Here is a 19,693-nt window from a genome sequence, read left to right as displayed (position 1 = left end):
GTTGCCAAGGACTGGAGACAAGATGCAGCAGGATAGGTACACATGACAGTGATAGTGACTAGCAATTATTTGCATTATAATGCAGCCTGTTTTAATCATGTGTTCATTATAATTTCCCTGAAGCTGAAGTTGTTGGAAAGCATGTGCATGTCTATGTGTGAAAGACCCAAAAAGGCAGTTGCATTCATTTCATTGAGATAATCTCTCTCTTTTTTATTTTATTTTTTAAATAAAAAAATAATTTCTAAGATACATTGTTTTGGTCTCTGATTTTATCTGAAGTCTTTGCTACAACTACATACAGTAGAATCGGACAGGAAATATAATATCTCGTTTACAGCCATTTTGACAACATGCAAACTCAAGAATAATACAGGTATAAGTCCCTTCTGTGCCATAAATCTTAGCAAATGGATTCATATTGCTTGTATTTGCAAAAGCAGTCAACAATAATGGTAGAAATTATGTTAAAGCTCTATTTTGGGAGTCCACCATCTTGCAAATATGCACAATAAAGGTCCAGACACACCCAATAATAAAACTAGACCAGGTCAACCTGGTTGTGCCAGACCCCCTGTCTGTCATCATCATTTATGACATCATGCCTTTTGTAGGCATGTCATCATCATGTCATCATCATATATACCCTTTATATAGAAAACCCGGACAGACCGACATTTGCTTATGTAGGCCTACCCATTTCATGGGTCTGGCAATTAGCTATTCCATTGAGTCTCCCATGGTCAGACACCATGAAATAGACACCAAGTTTGCGTTTCTAGCTCATCTGGTTCAGAAGTTAGAGGCAAAACCTATTTTCTGGGTCCTGACATTATGGCGGCCATATTGTGGCGGCCATATTGGATTTCATGGAAACTTGCAATACAAAAAAAATTCATATGTATACCATTGATCAACCTGTGAAGTTTCGTGGAAATATCCCTCAGTTTTTTTGCCCTATTCACCCCCCATTAAAACTAATAGGGGCTAATATTGAGGCGGCCATATTGGACTTTGTTGTACAAATTGACCGGGTTGTCCATATAGGTTGTGATCCTACTGGGTCATAGATAATATTTCTGGTGGACAACTTTTTATGTCGGGGCAAATGCAGCACACCTTCCTTTGCCCCCTGGGTATATCTATTAAATCGGCAGTGCAAAGAATCGATTGTATCGATACTACCTACTTGTGCATTGCATTTAGCATTTTTAAGAAGAAAAAAAAATAAAAGGAGGGGTTTAATTACTTTTCCTTTCCATATACCGGTAGCTACACTGGTCTATCAATAAATGAGTGTAATCTCTGGGTTCATGTCAAGGTGCGGGTTTGTCAATATACAATGTCCATGTATTTGGCAGATAATCACTGTTTACTTATTTATATCCATAATAATACATGTTTCCCTTCCCACTATCCACACCTTTCACACAGATTTAATTTCTTTGCTAAATAGTTACTATATCGATTATAAATCATTGAATAGAATCGTATCTTATCGCCATGAATGAACTGATATCGTCTTTGTATCGTATCGTCAACCATGTATCGTGATGCGTATCGAATCGCTATTAAAGTGTATCGTTACACCCCTAATACTGATCATGTCTGTCTGTCCTCTCAGGGAGTCACAGCAGTGGATCAAACCGCAGTCAGAAGGAGGTGAAAGGAGGCGCAGCAGCAGCAGCAGGAGTCAGCGAGGCAGAGCTCCTCCTCCTCAACTCCACCTCCTCAGACAAGGCCCCGCCTCCTCCTCCTCCTGCGTCCTCCTCCTCCCCCCCACCCCCGGCCCCGCCCCCTGACCAGGGCCAGGCTCAGGAGGGGAGGGGCCAGGAAGGAGGCGACGCCTCCTCCTCGTCCCCCCCGGGGCTGTCGGGGGGCTCCAGGCAGTCCTTCCGTCTCGCCATGGGAAACCCCAGCGAGTTCTTTGTGGACGTCATGTGACTGCACCCAGGAAGTAGCGCTGATGAGGATGTCGCGATGAGGTCACGATCACGGATATAAAAAGCTAGATGCCTCGTTCGCAAAACTAGCACCGGAAGTTCGGTGAATAACATTGGAGTCTATGAGCGCCGGCTGGGACAGCGCATGAACAAAAAATAATTCTGAACGATAGAGACCTTTATAAAATACTCGGCTCAGGAATATAAAAGAAAACATGTCACACATTGTTTTGTGCTGTGTTGCTTTTCGGTGAGTACGCTGTATAACATTATAGAGGCATCTAAAGAGCACAAATTATGTTTCTGAACTAGCTAGTATCGCGAGACTCTCCACCATTCCCTGTCTGGAAACCAACTCTCGCGATAGCTCAGAGACAGAAACTATACCTGCCTCTGTTTAGCTGCCTCAATAACATTATGTACCATGCACATTGAAAAGCATGTGATTGTAAAAATACCTGTGATATGTCTTCTTTTATATTCCTGGAGCGATTATACAACAACGGTCTCTATCGTTCAGAATTATTTTTTGTTCATGAGCTGTCCCAGCCGGCGCTCATAGACGCCAATGTTATTCATCGAGCTTCCGGTGCAGGTTTTGCCACCGAAAGTGTCATGGCGGATAGGCGTGGTGTGGGCGTGACTTCTCCTTCTCTGAGTCTTCTTGGGAAAACCAAGGGAACGCTGCCAGTCAAAGTGACTACTGGCCAATCACAGCGCGTCTTTTCCGTGACTTATCAATCCACCCATTTGCTAATGTTGTGCGGCTGCGCGGCTCAGATGTTCTTACAGGCTGCGTACATAAAGACCCGCCCCCACCTGCCTCTGATTGGCCTAGCGACTTCCGTATGTGTGACGCACGTGGAAGCGATGCACACGGATTCCCTTGGTCCCTCGATGCACATGAACCAGAGCCGAAGGAGGCGTCTACCTTTCTATGTCTATGGTGTCCTTGAATTAACACTGGCCCACTAAAAGGCACACTTCCCCCAAAAAGCTTTTTTCTTTTTCCTTCTTTTGGATTGCTCAAATTCTGGAGGATCAATCTGGCCTACATGTGTAACGGAGGTGATCCGAACCTCCCCACCCGGCTTCGAACCCGGGTGTCCCGCGTGAAAGTCCAATATCTTAACCTATGGAATGAGGGCAGATACTAGACTTTCGAGGCTTCAGGCTGGGGCTGCGACTCTCTCCGCCACACTTGCATAATTCATAGGATATGAAAGGCTAAATGAAGGCAAAGATAGAGAAATGAAAAATGTCATGCAAAGCTCCTGTATTGACATAAAACTAATTGACGTGAACATTTGTTGAACCGAGATGATTTTTCCGCGGCTTTCGACCGCGCCATGGGACATACAGTATGTGGACTGGGACTTTAAACAGGACTTTTAATGTGAAGTCCACATACTGAGAGGCAGCCCAACAGAGCGCTTGTGAGAAGGGACTTTGATATCCATTTCCGAGCTCTTTTCCAGTTCCACACAAAGTCCAGAGTTTGGTTCATTTCCATCAGGTGTCGTCATGGTAATAAACTGACCAGGCGATGCATGCACGCACTCGCGTGTGCAATCTCACACACACACACACACACACACACACACACACACACACACACACACACACACACACACACGCGCGCACACACACACACGTGCGCGCGCACACACACACTAGGGCTGTCACGATTATGACATTTTACATGACGCTTAATTGACACTCAAATAATTGCGATTAACGATTTAATTGTTTTTCTCGTTGACAATTCCACTTCTGTTTGGCTTGTAGGCTTTGAAGTTGCGCATGGCCGATATGACACGTAACCTAAATATACAAAGAAATTACTGACATATTTTATGACTTTAGACTTAAAATAGAACATTGATGCGACGCATGGTGAGCTTGTAGATCGGCTATTTCCACTATTTTTTTAAATATACCCTATGAACATTTTTCTACATGGAAACGATTGACGATTATGACAAATAATTGCCATTTTGTCAAATAATTGCCATTTGACGATTATGTAATAATTGTGACAGGCCTAACACACACACACACACACACACACACACACACACACACACACACACACACACACACACACACACACACACACACACACACACACACTCTCGCACACAATTTAAAATGTGGTCAAGGTGACAGCCTTCGTTCATTCAACTAAAAGATGTTCCATTCAGTATTACTAAACCAGGGGTCTTCAACAGGGGGTCGGGGACCCCTAGGGGGTCCTCAGAGTTACTACAGGGGGTCCTCCAAATCTTTGAGTGATAGAAATGTATTTTTCTTTTTTTTTATATATTAACCACTTGAACCCTATTGTCCATATTCTGAGAACTTTAGCCAAAAATTGCAGATCTATTTTTGGCAAAGAGGTTTGGTGTAGAGAGGAAAAGGGCAGACAAAGTACAGACGGTTCAAGTGGTTAAATATCTGAAAACACAAATTGACATGAATCCAAAATACACTGATGATTGTGCTGTCAAACAATGAAACTATATGAAATCTATGAACAGGTTGTGGGGGTCCCTGCTTCATCTCTCTCTCAACCAAGTGGTCCTTGGCCTGAAAACATTGAAGACCCCTGTACTAAACATACCCAATTACCCATACTTTGGATGGGCTCAATGCAGATGACACATTTCACTGTGTGCACATAATACAGCCACAAATACCCCAGCTAATTCTTACTACTAGATATTATTATTATTATTTACATGATAAAAAAAAACATTTGCACAGAAACATGGGTGATATCTACTGTACAACAGGCTGAAAGGTAGCCTACTCTACAAGCAACTACTGACATATCAGATGTAATGTGTGTGTGTGTGTGTGTGTGTGTGTGTGTGTGTGTGTGTGTGTGTGTGTGTGTGTGTGTGTGTGTGTGTGTGTGTGTGTGTGAGAGAGAGAGAGAGAGAGAGAGAGAGAGAGAGAGAGAGAGATGACATGTTTCGGAAAAGTGAATGATAAAAATTAATCACTGTATGCCGTTTTATCAGGAAACAAGCAAAGTTTTATTTATAAACATAGATCTATTGCCTAGAGATGATTCTTTTGTCTGTCTCTTAATTTCATCCAAAGGGGACACACAACTTAATTTATTTTACAATTTTTATTTTACAAATTTTACAATCTCTGAATGCTATATAGTCTGGAACGACAGCTCCCGAACGGTGAGTATCCAAAGTAGTCACTGCTGCACGGAACTGTAGTCCCATTGGAAACATAACAGAAACACACTAGCACAGACAGAGTCATTCTAATGAACTGTAGTCCCATTGGAAACATGACAGAAACACACTAGCACAGACAGTCATTCTAATGAACTGTAGTCCCATTGGAAACATAACAGAAACACACTAGCACAGACAGAGTCATTCTAATGAACTGTAGTCCCATTGGAAACATAACAGAAACACACTAGCACAGACAGAGTCATTCTAATGAACTGTAGTCCCATTGGAAACATAACAGAAACACACTAGCACAGACAGAGTCATTCTAATGAACTGTAGTCCCATTGGAAACATAACAGAAACACACTAGCACAGACAGAGTCATTATAATGAACTGTAGTCCCATTGGAAACATAACAGAAACACACTAGCACAGAGTCATTATAATGAACTGTAGTCCCATTGGAAACATAACAGAAACACACTAGCACAGACAGTCATTATAATGAACTGTAGTCCCATTGGAAACATAACAGAAACACACTAGCACAGAGTCATTATAATGAACTGTAGTCCCATTGGAAACATAACAGAAACACACTAGCACAGAGTCATTATAATGAACTGTAGTCCCATTGGAAACATAACAGAAACACACTAGCACAGAGTCATTATAATGAACTGTAGTCCCATTGGAAACATAACAGAAACACACTAGCACAGAGTCATTATAATGAACTGTAGTCCCAGTCTAGAGCAGGTGGAGGAAGGAATTTTATGTTAGGGTTGAGAGGTGAAGCCTAGAGCAGGTGGAGGAAGGAATGTTCCAGGAATTGAACGTGGCCCAGATCTTAGGCAGGACCACTGTTGCCAGGTCTTGCAAGAGAAACAAGCAACCAGGAAATGAGCATCGGCTTGTGAGCTTCTGCTATTTAAAAAGTATCTTGACAAAAGTGTAAAAGGGTGTGGAACATTTTTCAAACTATTTGATAAAATGGGGGTGCTGGTGGCTTATAGTAGTAAAAACACATGAGTCACAGCCCCAGCCTTGAAGCCTCAAAAGTCTACTATCTCCCTCAAAAGTCTAGTATCTCCCTTGTTCCATGGGGATAACCCTTCGGAGTGGTGGTTAAGATATTGGACTTTGACGCGGGAGGCCGGGTTCAAACTCTGGGTGAGGAGGTTCGGATCACGTCCGTCACACACATACCACATATAAACTCTAATGCAGCCTGACAGCAAGTCGCAGGTTCGATTCCTGAGCCTGACGATCTTTGTTTTAATGATTTATTTATTCTCAAGATTACAATGAGTCGTTAAACACATGTGCAGTGTCGTTGAGTAATACAATTCAATGCAATTCAACAACATAAAAGCCATGGGCCTACAAGTAGAAACCAAGACACATTTAGAACAACATTCTAAAAACAATTGCACATTGTGGTGACCTGTTTGGTCACCAGAGTGGTTAAGTTAACCATTAACTTCAATGTAGTCAGCAGGTCATTCCATGTGGCAGGGACATGACATTTTCTTTATTGTGAACTACTGATTTTAACTACTACTAATTTTAGGAACCAAGCCCAAATAAGCAACTACACCATAGATAAAAGGCCCCATACAGAATGGGGGGCTCTCTCCATTCCAACATGTTGCCACTCCGACAGTGACTGTCGTGATTGTCGGAGTGGCAACACTTCCATAGAGGTTAAGGTTAGGGTTAGGGTAAGAGATGGGGTTAGTGTCTGTCGGAATTCGGAAAGGAGACATGCAACGCAACCCGCAAACCACCAATATTTAACAAGCGACTTAAATGCATTTAGAACAAACTACCCCAATGGAAACAACAAGCATAGCGCTTTCTTGGGTTGAAAGTTAACCTTCTTAGCACACCTCGTATTGTGCTGTACTTTGCGGTGCTTTTCTTTCCCTGCGAATTGCTAATAAAGTATTCAATCAATCAAATACTGATACTGATCCTACAGGAAAAAGAAGCCCAATGTCGCTTATAACCATCAGACTTGGCAACACTGGGCAGGGCGTGGCAACGACACAACGGCTGGGTTGCGTGCAGAGGTCTATAGAACCCATAGCCGGGAGGAACGACGACGTCACGCCACGATTGGCTATTGGCCGCCGTCCCTTTAACGTCCCGCGTAGAGATGGGATTTATGGTTCTTTGAAGTGAGCCGGATCTCTGGGATCCGTTCCTTTCAAAGAGCCGTTCAAAAGCCTGGCTCATTTTATACATTACTATAGTTACTATAGTTACTTTGTAGATTTTGATTATAATTACAAATTAGCTTACTTAAACCCTATATACATTTCGGCCATTTATACATTTCTGCCATTTGAAAACAGACGATCTACAAGCTCACAATGTGTCTGTCGCGTTGCGATGCATTGTGAGCTTGTAGATCTGCTATTTTCAAATGATTTTTCTACATTTTATTCTTTGGAAAACCTGTGAAATGGGACATTCTGCACAATGAGTACTTTGTACTATTGGTATTTTAAGTACATCTTGATACCAATACTTTTGTAGCCTACTTTTATTCAACTTACATTTTGAATTCCAAACTTCTACTTGTGGCAGAGTATTTCTACATTGCAGTATTGATATTTTTAATTTAAGTAAATGATTTGAGTATCTTTTCCACCACTGCAAAAAGAACGAACGTCTCCCTGCTGCGAACCGGATCACATCGTTCATTCCAAAGAGCCGTTCAAAAGACTCGATTCGTTCGCGAACGTCCCACGTCTACCCGCGAGCCAATCAGAGCGCGCTAACGTCATCGTCACGGTGACGGCATCCCTCCCGGCGATGGGAAGGTCTGTCTGGTCGACATCTTGATCCATGAAGAACAGCAGAGCCGAGGTCAGTTTAATATCAATAATATAAAATATATAAACATGTATAATACACTTTATAATGTAATAGAGCTTTATGAACACTGTGTGTGTGTGTGTGTGTGTGTGTGTGTGTGTGTGTGTGTGTGTGTGTGTGTGTGTGTGTGTGTGTGTGTGTGTGTGTGTGTGTGTGTGTGCGCTTGCTTGCGTGCGTGCGTGTGCGTGAACTGCGGTAGAGATTGAATGCGGCAGTCTGTCTGTTTTTCCTCTTTCTGTCTGTCACGCGACGCATGATGGGTTTGGAGATCTGTTCTGAACAGATCTACACAAGCTTTATTGTATTGTTGTTGTAGTAGTAGGCTTGGAGATCTGTTGGGGAGGGGAGGGCGCGCGACACCGTCGTACCGCGGACAGTGCAGAGTATATTCATGCTTTTTGGGGTTTAATACCAAAACAATATTATGTTGGTGTTTTTCACTGTTTTTGGTAGATGTTTTTTGGGCTGCCAAAACAAATCGGCAGTGTGCTTTTCATCCTATGTTGGGCATGTCTTGGCAAAAATGTTCAGAAATTGTAAAAAAAAAAAAAAAAAAACAGCAGATCTACAATATTATGAGCCTGTAAAGTATATAAGTGGTTGATTTATACTTGTGTGGCTTGTCAAAAAGAACAGATCTACAAGCTGACAACATTGTGATGTTACTCTAGTTGGCATCTTATCATACATGGAAGCTATAGTGTGTAATGTGTATAGCTTAAAGGAGTAGTTCACCCCCAAAAAGACTTTTTTTCTATTGATTACTCATGCCATGGAGAGTAGAGTTCAATAATATTTTTTGGTTTTTGTCACATTTCTAAGACAAAAATGTGATAACAATAAATTTACCCCCATTCATTCCGGATGGTGACCCGTTTCGAAACGGGTCACCATCCGGAATCAATGGGGGTAAATTTACTCTAATTAAATTTTTGTCTTAGGAATGCGACAAAAACCAAAAAATATTATTGAACTCTACTCTCCATGGCATGAGTAATCAATAGAAAAAAAGTCATTTTGGGGGTGAACTACTCCTTTAAGGCTGGGCGATATTAGAAAACCTTCGATATCGATAGCCTATTGCTCACGATATTAGTCAAAACGATTGCATTATATAGAATTAATGTGTTTCTGCTTTAGGTCCACTGCCTGCCTAACCCAGATAATGAATAGCATATCCATGCATGCACACTACACAGTACACATAGAAAAAATAAATTAAACGCCTTATTTCCATTTTCCAACAATGGTTTTATTGAAATAACCACACCTGGTTACAGATGGACAGCTTTTTTTGCATGTGTGCATGCATAGTGTGTCTGTTAATTAATTTGACACATACACCAAATACCTCATTTCAGGCCGTCATTTTCGATCGCCCGGCCTTAGATTACTTAGTACAGATTATTGATGTTTTGATTTTGTTGAATAGGTTCTTGGTTCACCTACGTTTTTATTTGACTACTTCTATGCATTTGATGTACGGCTAGGGCTGTCACGATATGACATTTTACATGACGATTAATTGTCACTCAAATAATTGGCGATTAACGATTTAATTGTGTTTTTGTCGTTGATAATTACATTTCTGTTTGGCTTTTAGGCTTTGAAGTTGCACATGGTAGATATGACACATAACCTAAATATACAAAGAAATGACTGACATATTTGACAACTTACTATTTAAAAAATAACTTTGATAGTGGAAATAGCCGATCTACAAGCTCACAACGCGTCGCGTTGTGAGCTTGTAGATCTGCTATTTCCACAATTTTTGACCTTTTTTTAAATATATGAACATTTTTCAACATGGAAACGATTATGATGATTATGAAAAATAATCACGATTATGTCAAAAAAAAGAATTAGACGATTATGTAATAATTGTGACAGCCCTATGTACGGCATCACCTTGTGTCCTTACTTATTGTAAATCGCCTTGGATTATAAAGCGTCTGCTAAATGGCTAAACTGTAAATAGTTGTGTTGTACTGTACTGTACTGTACTGTACTGTACTGTACTGTACTGTACTGTAGAGCAGGGATCGTTTTCAGGCCAAGGACCCCTTAGTTGAGTTGAGAGATTAAGCAAAGACCCCCACAACCTGTTCATAGATACCCTAACCCTAACCCTACATCAGCATATTTTTGGATTCATGTCAATTTGTATTTTCAGATCTTTAACCACTTGAACTGTCAATACTTGATAAACTTGACCTTTCACTCTGTACTTAATCAGCTATTTTCCCCCTCTAAAATAGCTGATCTACAAGCTACAACGGCGTTAGGGTCCAAGTTGTTCATATTAAAAAAAAAAAAAAGTTTCTATCACACAAAGATTTGGAGGACGCCCTGTAGTAACTCTGGGGACCCCCTAGGGATCCCAGACCCCCTGTTGAAGACCCCTGCTGTAGAGGAATGTGTTTCATTGTTACTCTCTCTTCAGGTCACCTGACCCATCCGTCTGACACTGACAGCTGTCAATCATGAGAGGGCTGGTTATCCTCCTCAACCACAAGGGAAAGCTGTCCAGGTTCTGCTGTGATGACCCAGGGTGGGTGTCCAACCCTGCTTTCTTTTTACACATTGATTGATTGATTGAAGAGTTTATTAGCAGTTTGCAATAGATAAAAGTACAGTTTCATGACAGTACAAATCACTGGTACAAGGTCAACTAAAAGGAGTTCCTAGAAAGGCTTATTTACACAGGAACCACTTTATGTATCTCATAAGACAGACGGATAGAACAGTACTTTATCTAGGTTAACATCAATTTCAAAAGCAGAAAAAGGATAACATCAATGACAAAAGCAGAAAGGGGGGGGGGGGGGGTGGAAGCATGGGGGCTTAGTCTATTTACAAGTCTTGAGTAGCAGCCGCCTGAAGGTGACTTTTCATACCAATTTTGAAGGAGGCTAGGGGTTTGCTCTCCTTTAAGGCTTGTGGAAGGGCGTTCCACATGTTGGTGGTATAACAACGAATTAGAGCCTTGTTTAGTGTTAAATCTACGTTGAACATGATTAGTGGAGCTGCCTCTGGTGTTGTGATCGTGGACATCCTTGACCTTTAGGAAGTAGTTTGTCAGGTACACATTGGGTATCTTGGAGGTGTAGTGTCTCTTGTAGGCTACACCAGGCCCATTGCAAGATGCTGTACATGAACTCTGGAAAAACCTCCGGGACAGATTAATAGCATTGTGAGCTTGTAGGTCTGCTATTTTCACACAGACAAAACATTGTTCATTAATCGTAATCAAGGAACAAAGTTGGTGATTTTGATTTGATTTGAAGTCATATGGCCACATGTTTTGGCAGAGTTTTTCAAACCTTTTGTGTCTTTGACACAGCAAAGGAAGAGTCAAAATATCAAGACACTCCTGTATTCATGTCTGTGTGAAATAGTCTTCATAAAAGCTTTTATTTTTATTTACCTTCACAACATAAGTAGTGAAAATAGCCGATCCATTGTGACACTTTGTGCGTGTTTTTTTTTTTTTTACAATAAAAAAAAAAAAACAATTGTAAAAACTAAATAATGACAATAATAATTGCAACTGAAGGTCACAGTTTAGTATGTGAAACGGCACATGTTGACTCTGTCTGTCTGGACGTGTACACTTTTTTACGGTCTATGGGTTTGCCGCTCTGACATCACTGTGATGTCAGGGGAACCACACTAACAGAATCCCTTTTATGCCCATATGGAGTTCCCTGATAATATATATATTAATCTAACATTAATAAATTAAATAAGCAGAAAAGATTACTAGGATCCTTTTAGTTGACCTTGTACCAGTGAATTGTACTGTCATGAAACATTACTTTTTCCTATGCAAACTTCTAATAAAGTCTTCAATCAATCACTCAATCTCTCTTGAAGAAGTTGCACATGAACTATGCTGCCGGACTGAGGCGCTCCAACAAGACCACTCTGACAAGCTAAATGCTGTGTGCAGTAAATGTATTTGTCTGCATATAGCCTAATGAGCCGATAATATTACAGCTACATGTTTATTTACAGTATACTCAATCCAATGTCCCGTTTTTTTGCGGTGGTCAGAAAGTGAAGGCATGTTTTTTTACAGTGTAGGCAAGCAGAAGCACTGTCTTCTATCAATGGATTTACACTTTTCTTTCTTGCACAGTTGCACACGTGATTTATAGGGGCATGCAGCTCGTTTTGTGTGATAACGGCACTGATCACACAACAGCCTATAGCACGACAGTGCATGCGTGGACTCTCTCTCTCTCTCTCTGTTTTGGGATGGTGTTTTCCTCTGGTGTTTCAGTCCGAGTGTATCAAAGGGTGCGTTCGGAAATGCGCACCGGGTGGACTGCGCGGGCGTTTATCATAACATTATTAATCTAACAGGACTTCATATGGGAATGCCCATATATGGAGGCCACATCGGCCACATACCACACTAACAGAATACATAATATATGGCCAAGACAGGCGGCCAAGACAGCCCACATCTGTGTGGCTGTCTTGGCTAGGGATGGAAATCGGAATCGACCAATATCAAAAATAGGCAGGTATGATATCAAACCGGCCGAATCGGTGACCGGCAGGTCACCAACATAAATACCGGTTTTATGCCAATTGTGTGACACTGCACAGCATGATGCTCTGGTCCTGTGACTAAAGTAAACATTAGCAAGTAGCAGCCAGTCTACTTAGTGGCAGCCTACCGAATACAGATGGTGCTGATTACCTTTGCAATGTAAGGATATATTCCATAATCCTGTGTCAATGTCGTCCCCAAAAAGAAGGGGAAAAAAACATGCGTCACCTGTTTTCCTCCTGCCTAGTCCAGACGGTCATATTAGACTGGATATTGTCTGTGATTTTGGATATTGTACTATTGTGATTGATTTGGCATTAGTGTTCGTCTAGCTTATTGGTACTCAAATTGAAGTATGTCTTGTAGGCCTACTTGGCCTGAAAAAAAGGGTATTAGAGCAACCCTATTGTCTAGTTCTTAGCTAAAGAAATCGGTATCGGAAAAATCGGTTTTGGCAGGTCAGACCATCATAAAACCAGTGGATCGGTATTGGCCAAGAATTTTGCAATCGGCCCAGCTCTATTTTGTACTGTATGCATTGTAATAATTTAGTGTTCTCCCTACAAACAAAATCCCATGGCACAGCTGAGTTGTCAACACACCATGTGGGATCCACCGATCTACAAGATGTCTGATCTACAAGATGTCTGATCTACAAGATGTCTGACACACACCGTATGGGACCCACGGATCTCCAAGAGGTTTGAGCCGCCCGTGGACCTGTCATGCATGACGGGAGAACACGAACAGCTGCTGTGTGGTCTGGTAGGTCAGTGTTCATATCATGTGTCATCATCATCATCATCATCATCACACTCAAACATGAAACATGAATATTCTTGTGCCGCAATTATCAGCCTGCTGCTGTTACTTGTGGAGAGCTCATTAAAATCACATCACATTTCAAATGATTACTAGGGGTGTAACGATACATTTTAACAACGATACGCATCATTCACGATACATGGTTGACGATACGATACATGGACGATAATGGTTTGTTCATGGTGATACGATTCGATTCAAAATGATTTAAAATCGATATAGTAACTATTTAGCAAAGAAATGTAATCTGTGTGAAACGTGTCAGTAGTGCATGTTTTTAAGGGAAACATCGATTATTATGGTTATAAATAAGGCAGGGGTTGACACTAAGGTCTCAGAGGCACTTGCCCATCGGGCAAGTACAGGTCATGTTCTACTTGCCCGAAGGTAATGCCCGAAAAGTAAATCGTCCTTCATAAAATGATAGGTACGGTTTTTATTACCGCTCAATTTAACACTTATTTCTTTATTTTCTGGGCCTGTGCGATAAAATGTCATACCTCAATACCTCCAAATCAAATACCAAATACTTTAGCTATGATTGAATATGTCTATGGGTTCACACTTGTTATTTTTTATTTTTAAATGTAGCAACAGTAAAAACAGCACATTATAGGTAAATAGTGCTCTTATTTTACATTCCACAGACCAGAAGACAGAGCGCTCTGGCCACGTTCAGCTGTTTAGACAGATATATCGTGTTGTGTTTATAGACATTTGTGTCCCCTCTCAAATGAGCACTTGCCCTGTCGGGCAACCTGAAAGCCAACTTCACCTGCCCTGACGTTTTATTTACCTGCCGGGGGCAGGTGGGCAAGCCTTAGTGTCAATGCCTGTAAGGTAACACTGTGATTCTCTGGAAAATACATGGACATTATTTTTCAACACATATGGACAAACCCGCACCTTGACATGAACACAGAGATTACACACATTTATCGATAGACCAAGAGTAGCAATATGGAATGGAAAGGTAATTAAACCCCTTTTTTTAATTTTCCTTCTTAAAATTGCCAAATACAAGGCACAAATACTTAGTTTCCATACAATCAATTATTTGCACTACAAAACAATTTGATACGATTATCTGCCTTGTAAAACGATACAGATACGATACAAAGCCAAAACGGTACGATACATGCTTTTGCATATCGATATAGCAGATCATTGCATATTAAAATCTATTCTTCGATTCAGTTACTATATCCTTACATCCCTAATGACTACGCATAAATTGGTCATATGACAGTTAAATGTACACTTTGTATATACTGTAAACTTAATGAATAGTCTGTCATAATATGCACATGTGAGCTGCTCTATAGACTGTACATACATAACATGGATCCTTTACTATGATTCTTTTCTTTTCATTTAGTCTTTGCGTGTCAGTTAAAGTTGTGGAATTGTTTAAAACAATCAAACAGCATTCATCTGTTAAATATCAGCTCAACCGACACTCCTCCAGAGAGTCTACCAGCATTCCTGCCTGTCTGCGGCGCTGTTGTTTTTTTAGGTTTTGATTTTTGTAAACGTTGGATGAGAAAATCAGAACCTAAAGAAAATACAGCGCCAGACAAACACACTGCGCCGTCCTGTTAGGAGGAAGCTTCCAGCTAGCGCCGCTCCAACACATGATACAGCTAGTAGGAATTACAAAGTACAGTGGTTCCCTAACATATTCATGGCAGGGACATGAAAAATGATATGTATTTGTATTTTGAATTATGCTAAATGAACTCATGTTGCTGTGTTAGGACCGGGGGATGGAAGTCTGTGTCTGGAACGTTATGTACCCCCATTGTTTCCGGATGGCATTTGGGTCCCCATCCGGAATCAATGGGGGTAAATGTACTATTATTATTAATTACTGTATACAGTTAGCTAAATGGAATTAAAAAGTAATGGTGTCACGAGTGGAGAAAGGTGCAGTTTCTTCATACTGTGTTGACTGTACTTATATTGGCCTATGAATGTACATTGTTAATGTCTTGCTTTCAAACCCAGAGTTATTGGCAATGCTTTGGTAGTATTTAAAACCTGATGATATAAGTGTCCCTGTATTGAAACGTTCAGGGCGTATCTAGCTGTTCAAACACGATTTCCAAAATGTTTATAACATCATTGTTTATGAGCAAATTATAACAAATTTAGGTACTTTCCACATTACTTGAATTTTCATTTTAAATAATGTGTGTGTGTGTGTGTGTGTGTGTGTGTGTGTGTGTGTGTGCGTGTGCGTGCGTGCGTGCGTGCGTGCGTGCGTGCGTGCGTGCGTGCGTGCGTGCGTGCGTGCGTGCGTGCGTGCGTGTTAACCTTCTAGGTTGGTTCATCTCCATGAAGATGAACGCTGAGTGCCTGACCAGTGAGAGCGCCATCATTTGGACGTAAGAAGTCATTCCACCTTGTGCATTATACTCACTAGTCCTGTGGGACTAGGTGCCCCTTGGGCAGAACAGTCACCATTGATGTCCAGTTGTGCAATACCCGTTGTATCTGTCTGTGATGTCACTACTATGATGTCAGCATGCAGACAGACTGCAGACATCATCTCCAAATTCGGGCATTGTTTCAGCATGCGGTTGTTACCCTAGTGGCTATACTGTTTAGTATCAGTGATGTCGGTATGCAGACAGACGGTCTGACGGCGGACGGACGGACATTCGCTACATTTTTAGTTAGATTAGATCAGGGGTTTTCCAAAGTGGGTGACGGGGCACCCTGGGGTGCCGCGATGGCAGTCCAGGGGTGCCGTGAGATAAGTTATTTTCAGTCAGTTCTAACCAAAATGGCTGTTATCTCAACGTTTTCCTCGCAACATAATCACTAAAATATCGTCATTGTCGGGCAGAAACCTCGTATCTCCAAGTTTCAAATGTGTACGTCTTTTGGTAAAGCAAAGCCCTGCTTCACCATACAAGACTGTCGCACAAAACTAGTGAAAACAGCCGATCTACAAGCACACAACGCCTCGCATCGTGAGGCGTTGTGTGGTTTTAGATCTGCTGTTTTCACTAGTTTAGTATACATTTTATAGATGATAAATACAAAACGAACGGTTTTGGACATACAAGGACAAAATGATAATGTAGGGGTCCCTCTGATTAAAAATAATATTCATGGGGTGCCCTGAGACAAAAGAAATTGGGAACCCCTGGATTAGATATTCACACTGACATCACTTCATATGATGTATTGATGCATTTTGAATCATGACGTTTTCAATTCAATGTACAATGTAGGCAGTTATCTAGCCTGGGTAGTGGGTACCAGCCTGCTACGCTCAGTGGATTGGTTTTGTCCCTAATCCTACTTTCAACTATGCTAGCACCTCATGGTTCACTAAGTTACACTAACATCTCAAGATCCCTAAAAACAAAACTCAGGCCTCTCAAAACCAACCCACAGGCATCTCCCCCAGGACTCACCTTCTCCCAGGTTGGCTCAAGCTAGAAGGCATCTCTCATGGGTCTTGTCTTTAACTCATTCGCTGCTTTTAAAAAATATATCTTTGAAGTTCCAGGATGCCCCAGTCTTCATAGACTTCCATGTAATTCATAGTGCACAGATCATGCACGCCCATGCCTAGATCATGCACCACGTTCGTGTGTGCACGCTGTTCACAGCTTTCAAACAAAAAGATCCTCTTGGAAATCCGTTCAGGCATTGATGAGAATGCATCCATTATGTTTGAAAGATGGGGTTGATATGGGGATTTAACATGCAAGGAGGTCCAAAAGTACATATATATATATAAAAAAAAGAAAACGGCACAAAACTCGAGAAACTTGGCGGCCTGGACATATGGGATAACTCTGGAAAGTCGTGGTAAAGCAGTCAATGATTTAAGATACTAAGAGGATCAGTGACAGATACCTGTTGAACTGTCCCACTGGCCCATGGACATAACACCAGAAGGAGATCATCCCAAATCATTCCCCCAGAATTTGGCTCAAACATGGGTAAAGATGCATTCTGCTATGCTGCCACAAATATACTTTATGATTCTACTAAACGTTATTAGGATACGTTAGCATATTGTATTATCCTTTTAGCCTTGATGTCTTACTGTACAACGGGCTGTTTACATTTCTGACTAATAAAGCATTCAATCAATCAATCAATCAATTTGTATTGTATTGTATGTGTATTATAATTATGTATTACTGAGGAATTGTGTACAGTGGACCTCAATGGGAACAAGCCCCTGGGGTGTTTTGTGTTATCCTTGTTAACATCCCTCATAATGCTTACACCATGAATCAATGACCGCTGCTTTTCCTGTTTCTCTGTCTTGTCTTCACTGAGGAGTCTGCATAATTATCACCATTACTAATTTAAGTTGTCGATTAATTGTCACATTGTCACTGTCAGTGTAACGATTTAATTGTGTTTTTGGCATTGAACATTGGAACATATGAACACACAAACATTTTTTGTTGCGCAGGGCAGATACGACAAATAAATACAAAGACGTGTATAATAATAATACAAATAATATAATTTGAATAAAGTGTCTAAATAGCAGTAATAGCTGCTATTTTGCAATTAGAAAAGGTTTGAAAATGTGGAAACGATTATGGCAATTATGCAAAATCTCAAATAGGAGATTATTTAATATTTGTGACAGGCCCATGGAGGATGTCAGGTGGTGTTTAAATTCCAGAGGGTCCTTAAGTTGCCAATGTCTTGTTTAGAGCGGTGGCTTTTGTTGGTCCTGGTTTTAATATTCATTCAAATGTGCATAATGAAACATACTTCATTTAGAGATGTCTTCTTGTAATGTTGTCAGCTGATGCCTGTTGGGCTGACATCAACCCTCTCTTCTTCCTTGTTCTGTTAAAGGACAACTTTGTTTTTTTACAACAAGGGTTCATATTCTAGATTGTAATTGGAGAAAAGAAAAAGTGAGTGTTAAAATATTTTCATTTGCTTCGTTCTAATGTTTTATATGGGGCATGCATACGCATGGGGGCATGTGTACAAGTGGCTAAATAGGTCTTTTTAGTCACAATAAGCCAGCAGTTTCTTTATTGCTATTTACAGTAACACTTCTAGCCCCCATAAGTCACATCCAACCATGAAAGGTTGGGAATGGGCTTATTCTGTGTAAAATTACATATTTAGCCACTTGTATGCATGCCCCCAACCACTGAAATAAGAATCTCTAAATTTTAACACTCATCTTTTATATTCTTTAATTACAATCTAAAATATGAACCCTTGTTGTAAAAAAACTAAAGTTGTCCTTTAAATGTCCACAGAGTTTAAAGTTGTCACATGAATAACCCAGTGTATGATCACTATATTATGCACCTTTCAAATGAGTTTCTCACTGTGGATAAGTTCACATCTCAAAGCATGTCTTTTTAATGGTGCTTTATATATCACAAACTTGACAAATAATCATAATAGCATAATAATAACTAAGAATAACAATTTGTTAAATATACAACTTGGCTATACATTGAGTGAATTATATTTACCTACTCACCACAACCGTTCATGTTTACAAACATCAAGGAGTGAATAGGAAAGAAGGCAAGAAGATTCTTAATTAATACTTTGTAGTATACTCTATAATAATCTATTCCAGGTGTATCCTGGAGAAACTATTGTCTTTTTAGAATTCTTGTTGACAGTAGTTTGAATAGAAATCCCAACAGTCTGTATTCCGAGACCTCGAGCATCAAAATGCTGCACCTACTACAAACTTCTAATCTAGTGTCCATGATCATCTGTGGAGACTTTGGTAAGAAAAGTTAATACACTTTGATGCATCCCCATGAAATGTCAGGTGTTTTTTTGAAAAATGATCATACTAGCGTGAGCGTCTTGTAGAATTTCCAAGATATATATTCCAGTAGGAAAGGTTTTTTGTCTTTAAGCTTTGGATTGTTATTGTGCCCTGGCAAAGAGGATGAAATGGCCAAGGTCAAGATAGTAGGCTACTTTATTTGTGTGCAGGTACATACAGGCTACGAGTAAAACATATTTTTGTTTGGCTTTATGCAGACAATGCAGCAGTATAGGCATATATAATAACAGCAGAATAATAATCATAGAAAGATTTTATTTTTTCTTTAAGATTTAAGGAAAAGAGAGTGCAAAAAAACAAGAGAGCAAAGACAATAAAAAGCCAAAGAATAGAAAAATATAAATGTGTTTCTCACAGTGTGTAGCCTAATATGGCTGGATATTCAGGTGTTTAATAAATAATAAGGGTTATTTGTCCCCTGTGCATACAGGTAAATGGTGCATATTGCTACAT

At 40.4% G+C, this 19,693-nt stretch overlaps 1 protein-coding gene and 1 long non-coding RNA gene across 2 annotated transcripts in view; both read left to right on the top strand.

Annotated features, from left to right (window-relative positions):
• dvl3b (dishevelled segment polarity protein 3b) overlaps nucleotides 1-1,944 on the top strand; it is a gene marked incomplete at both ends in the record, with an annotated part of 30,488 nt that extends 28,544 nt beyond the window's left edge. The window contains 2 exons of the mRNA XM_080731144.1: nucleotides 1,625-1,692; nucleotides 1,807-1,944. Coding sequence (XP_080587270.1) covers nucleotides 1,625-1,692; nucleotides 1,807-1,944 — 206 coding nt within the window. The remainder of the gene's footprint in view (nucleotides 1-1,624; nucleotides 1,693-1,806) is intronic.
• A 6,045-nt stretch (nucleotides 1,945-7,989) lies between these two features.
• Nucleotides 7,990-16,275, top strand: LOC308290369. The gene is made up of 4 exons (XR_013962286.1): nucleotides 7,990-8,024; nucleotides 10,480-10,587; nucleotides 13,183-13,362; nucleotides 15,746-16,275. It is a non-coding gene; the product is annotated as an uncharacterized lncRNA (long non-coding RNA).
• Nucleotides 16,276-19,693: the final 3,418 nt, after the last annotated feature.

The sequence above is a fragment of the Nannobrachium achirus genome, assembly GCF_963921795.1.
Source record: "Nannobrachium achirus genome assembly, chromosome: 8".
NCBI classification, from domain to species: Eukaryota; Metazoa; Chordata; class Actinopteri; order Myctophiformes; family Myctophidae; genus Nannobrachium; species Nannobrachium achirus.
The sequence above is the reverse complement of the archived record's forward strand: the minus strand, read 5'-3'. Positions and strand labels throughout refer to the sequence as shown.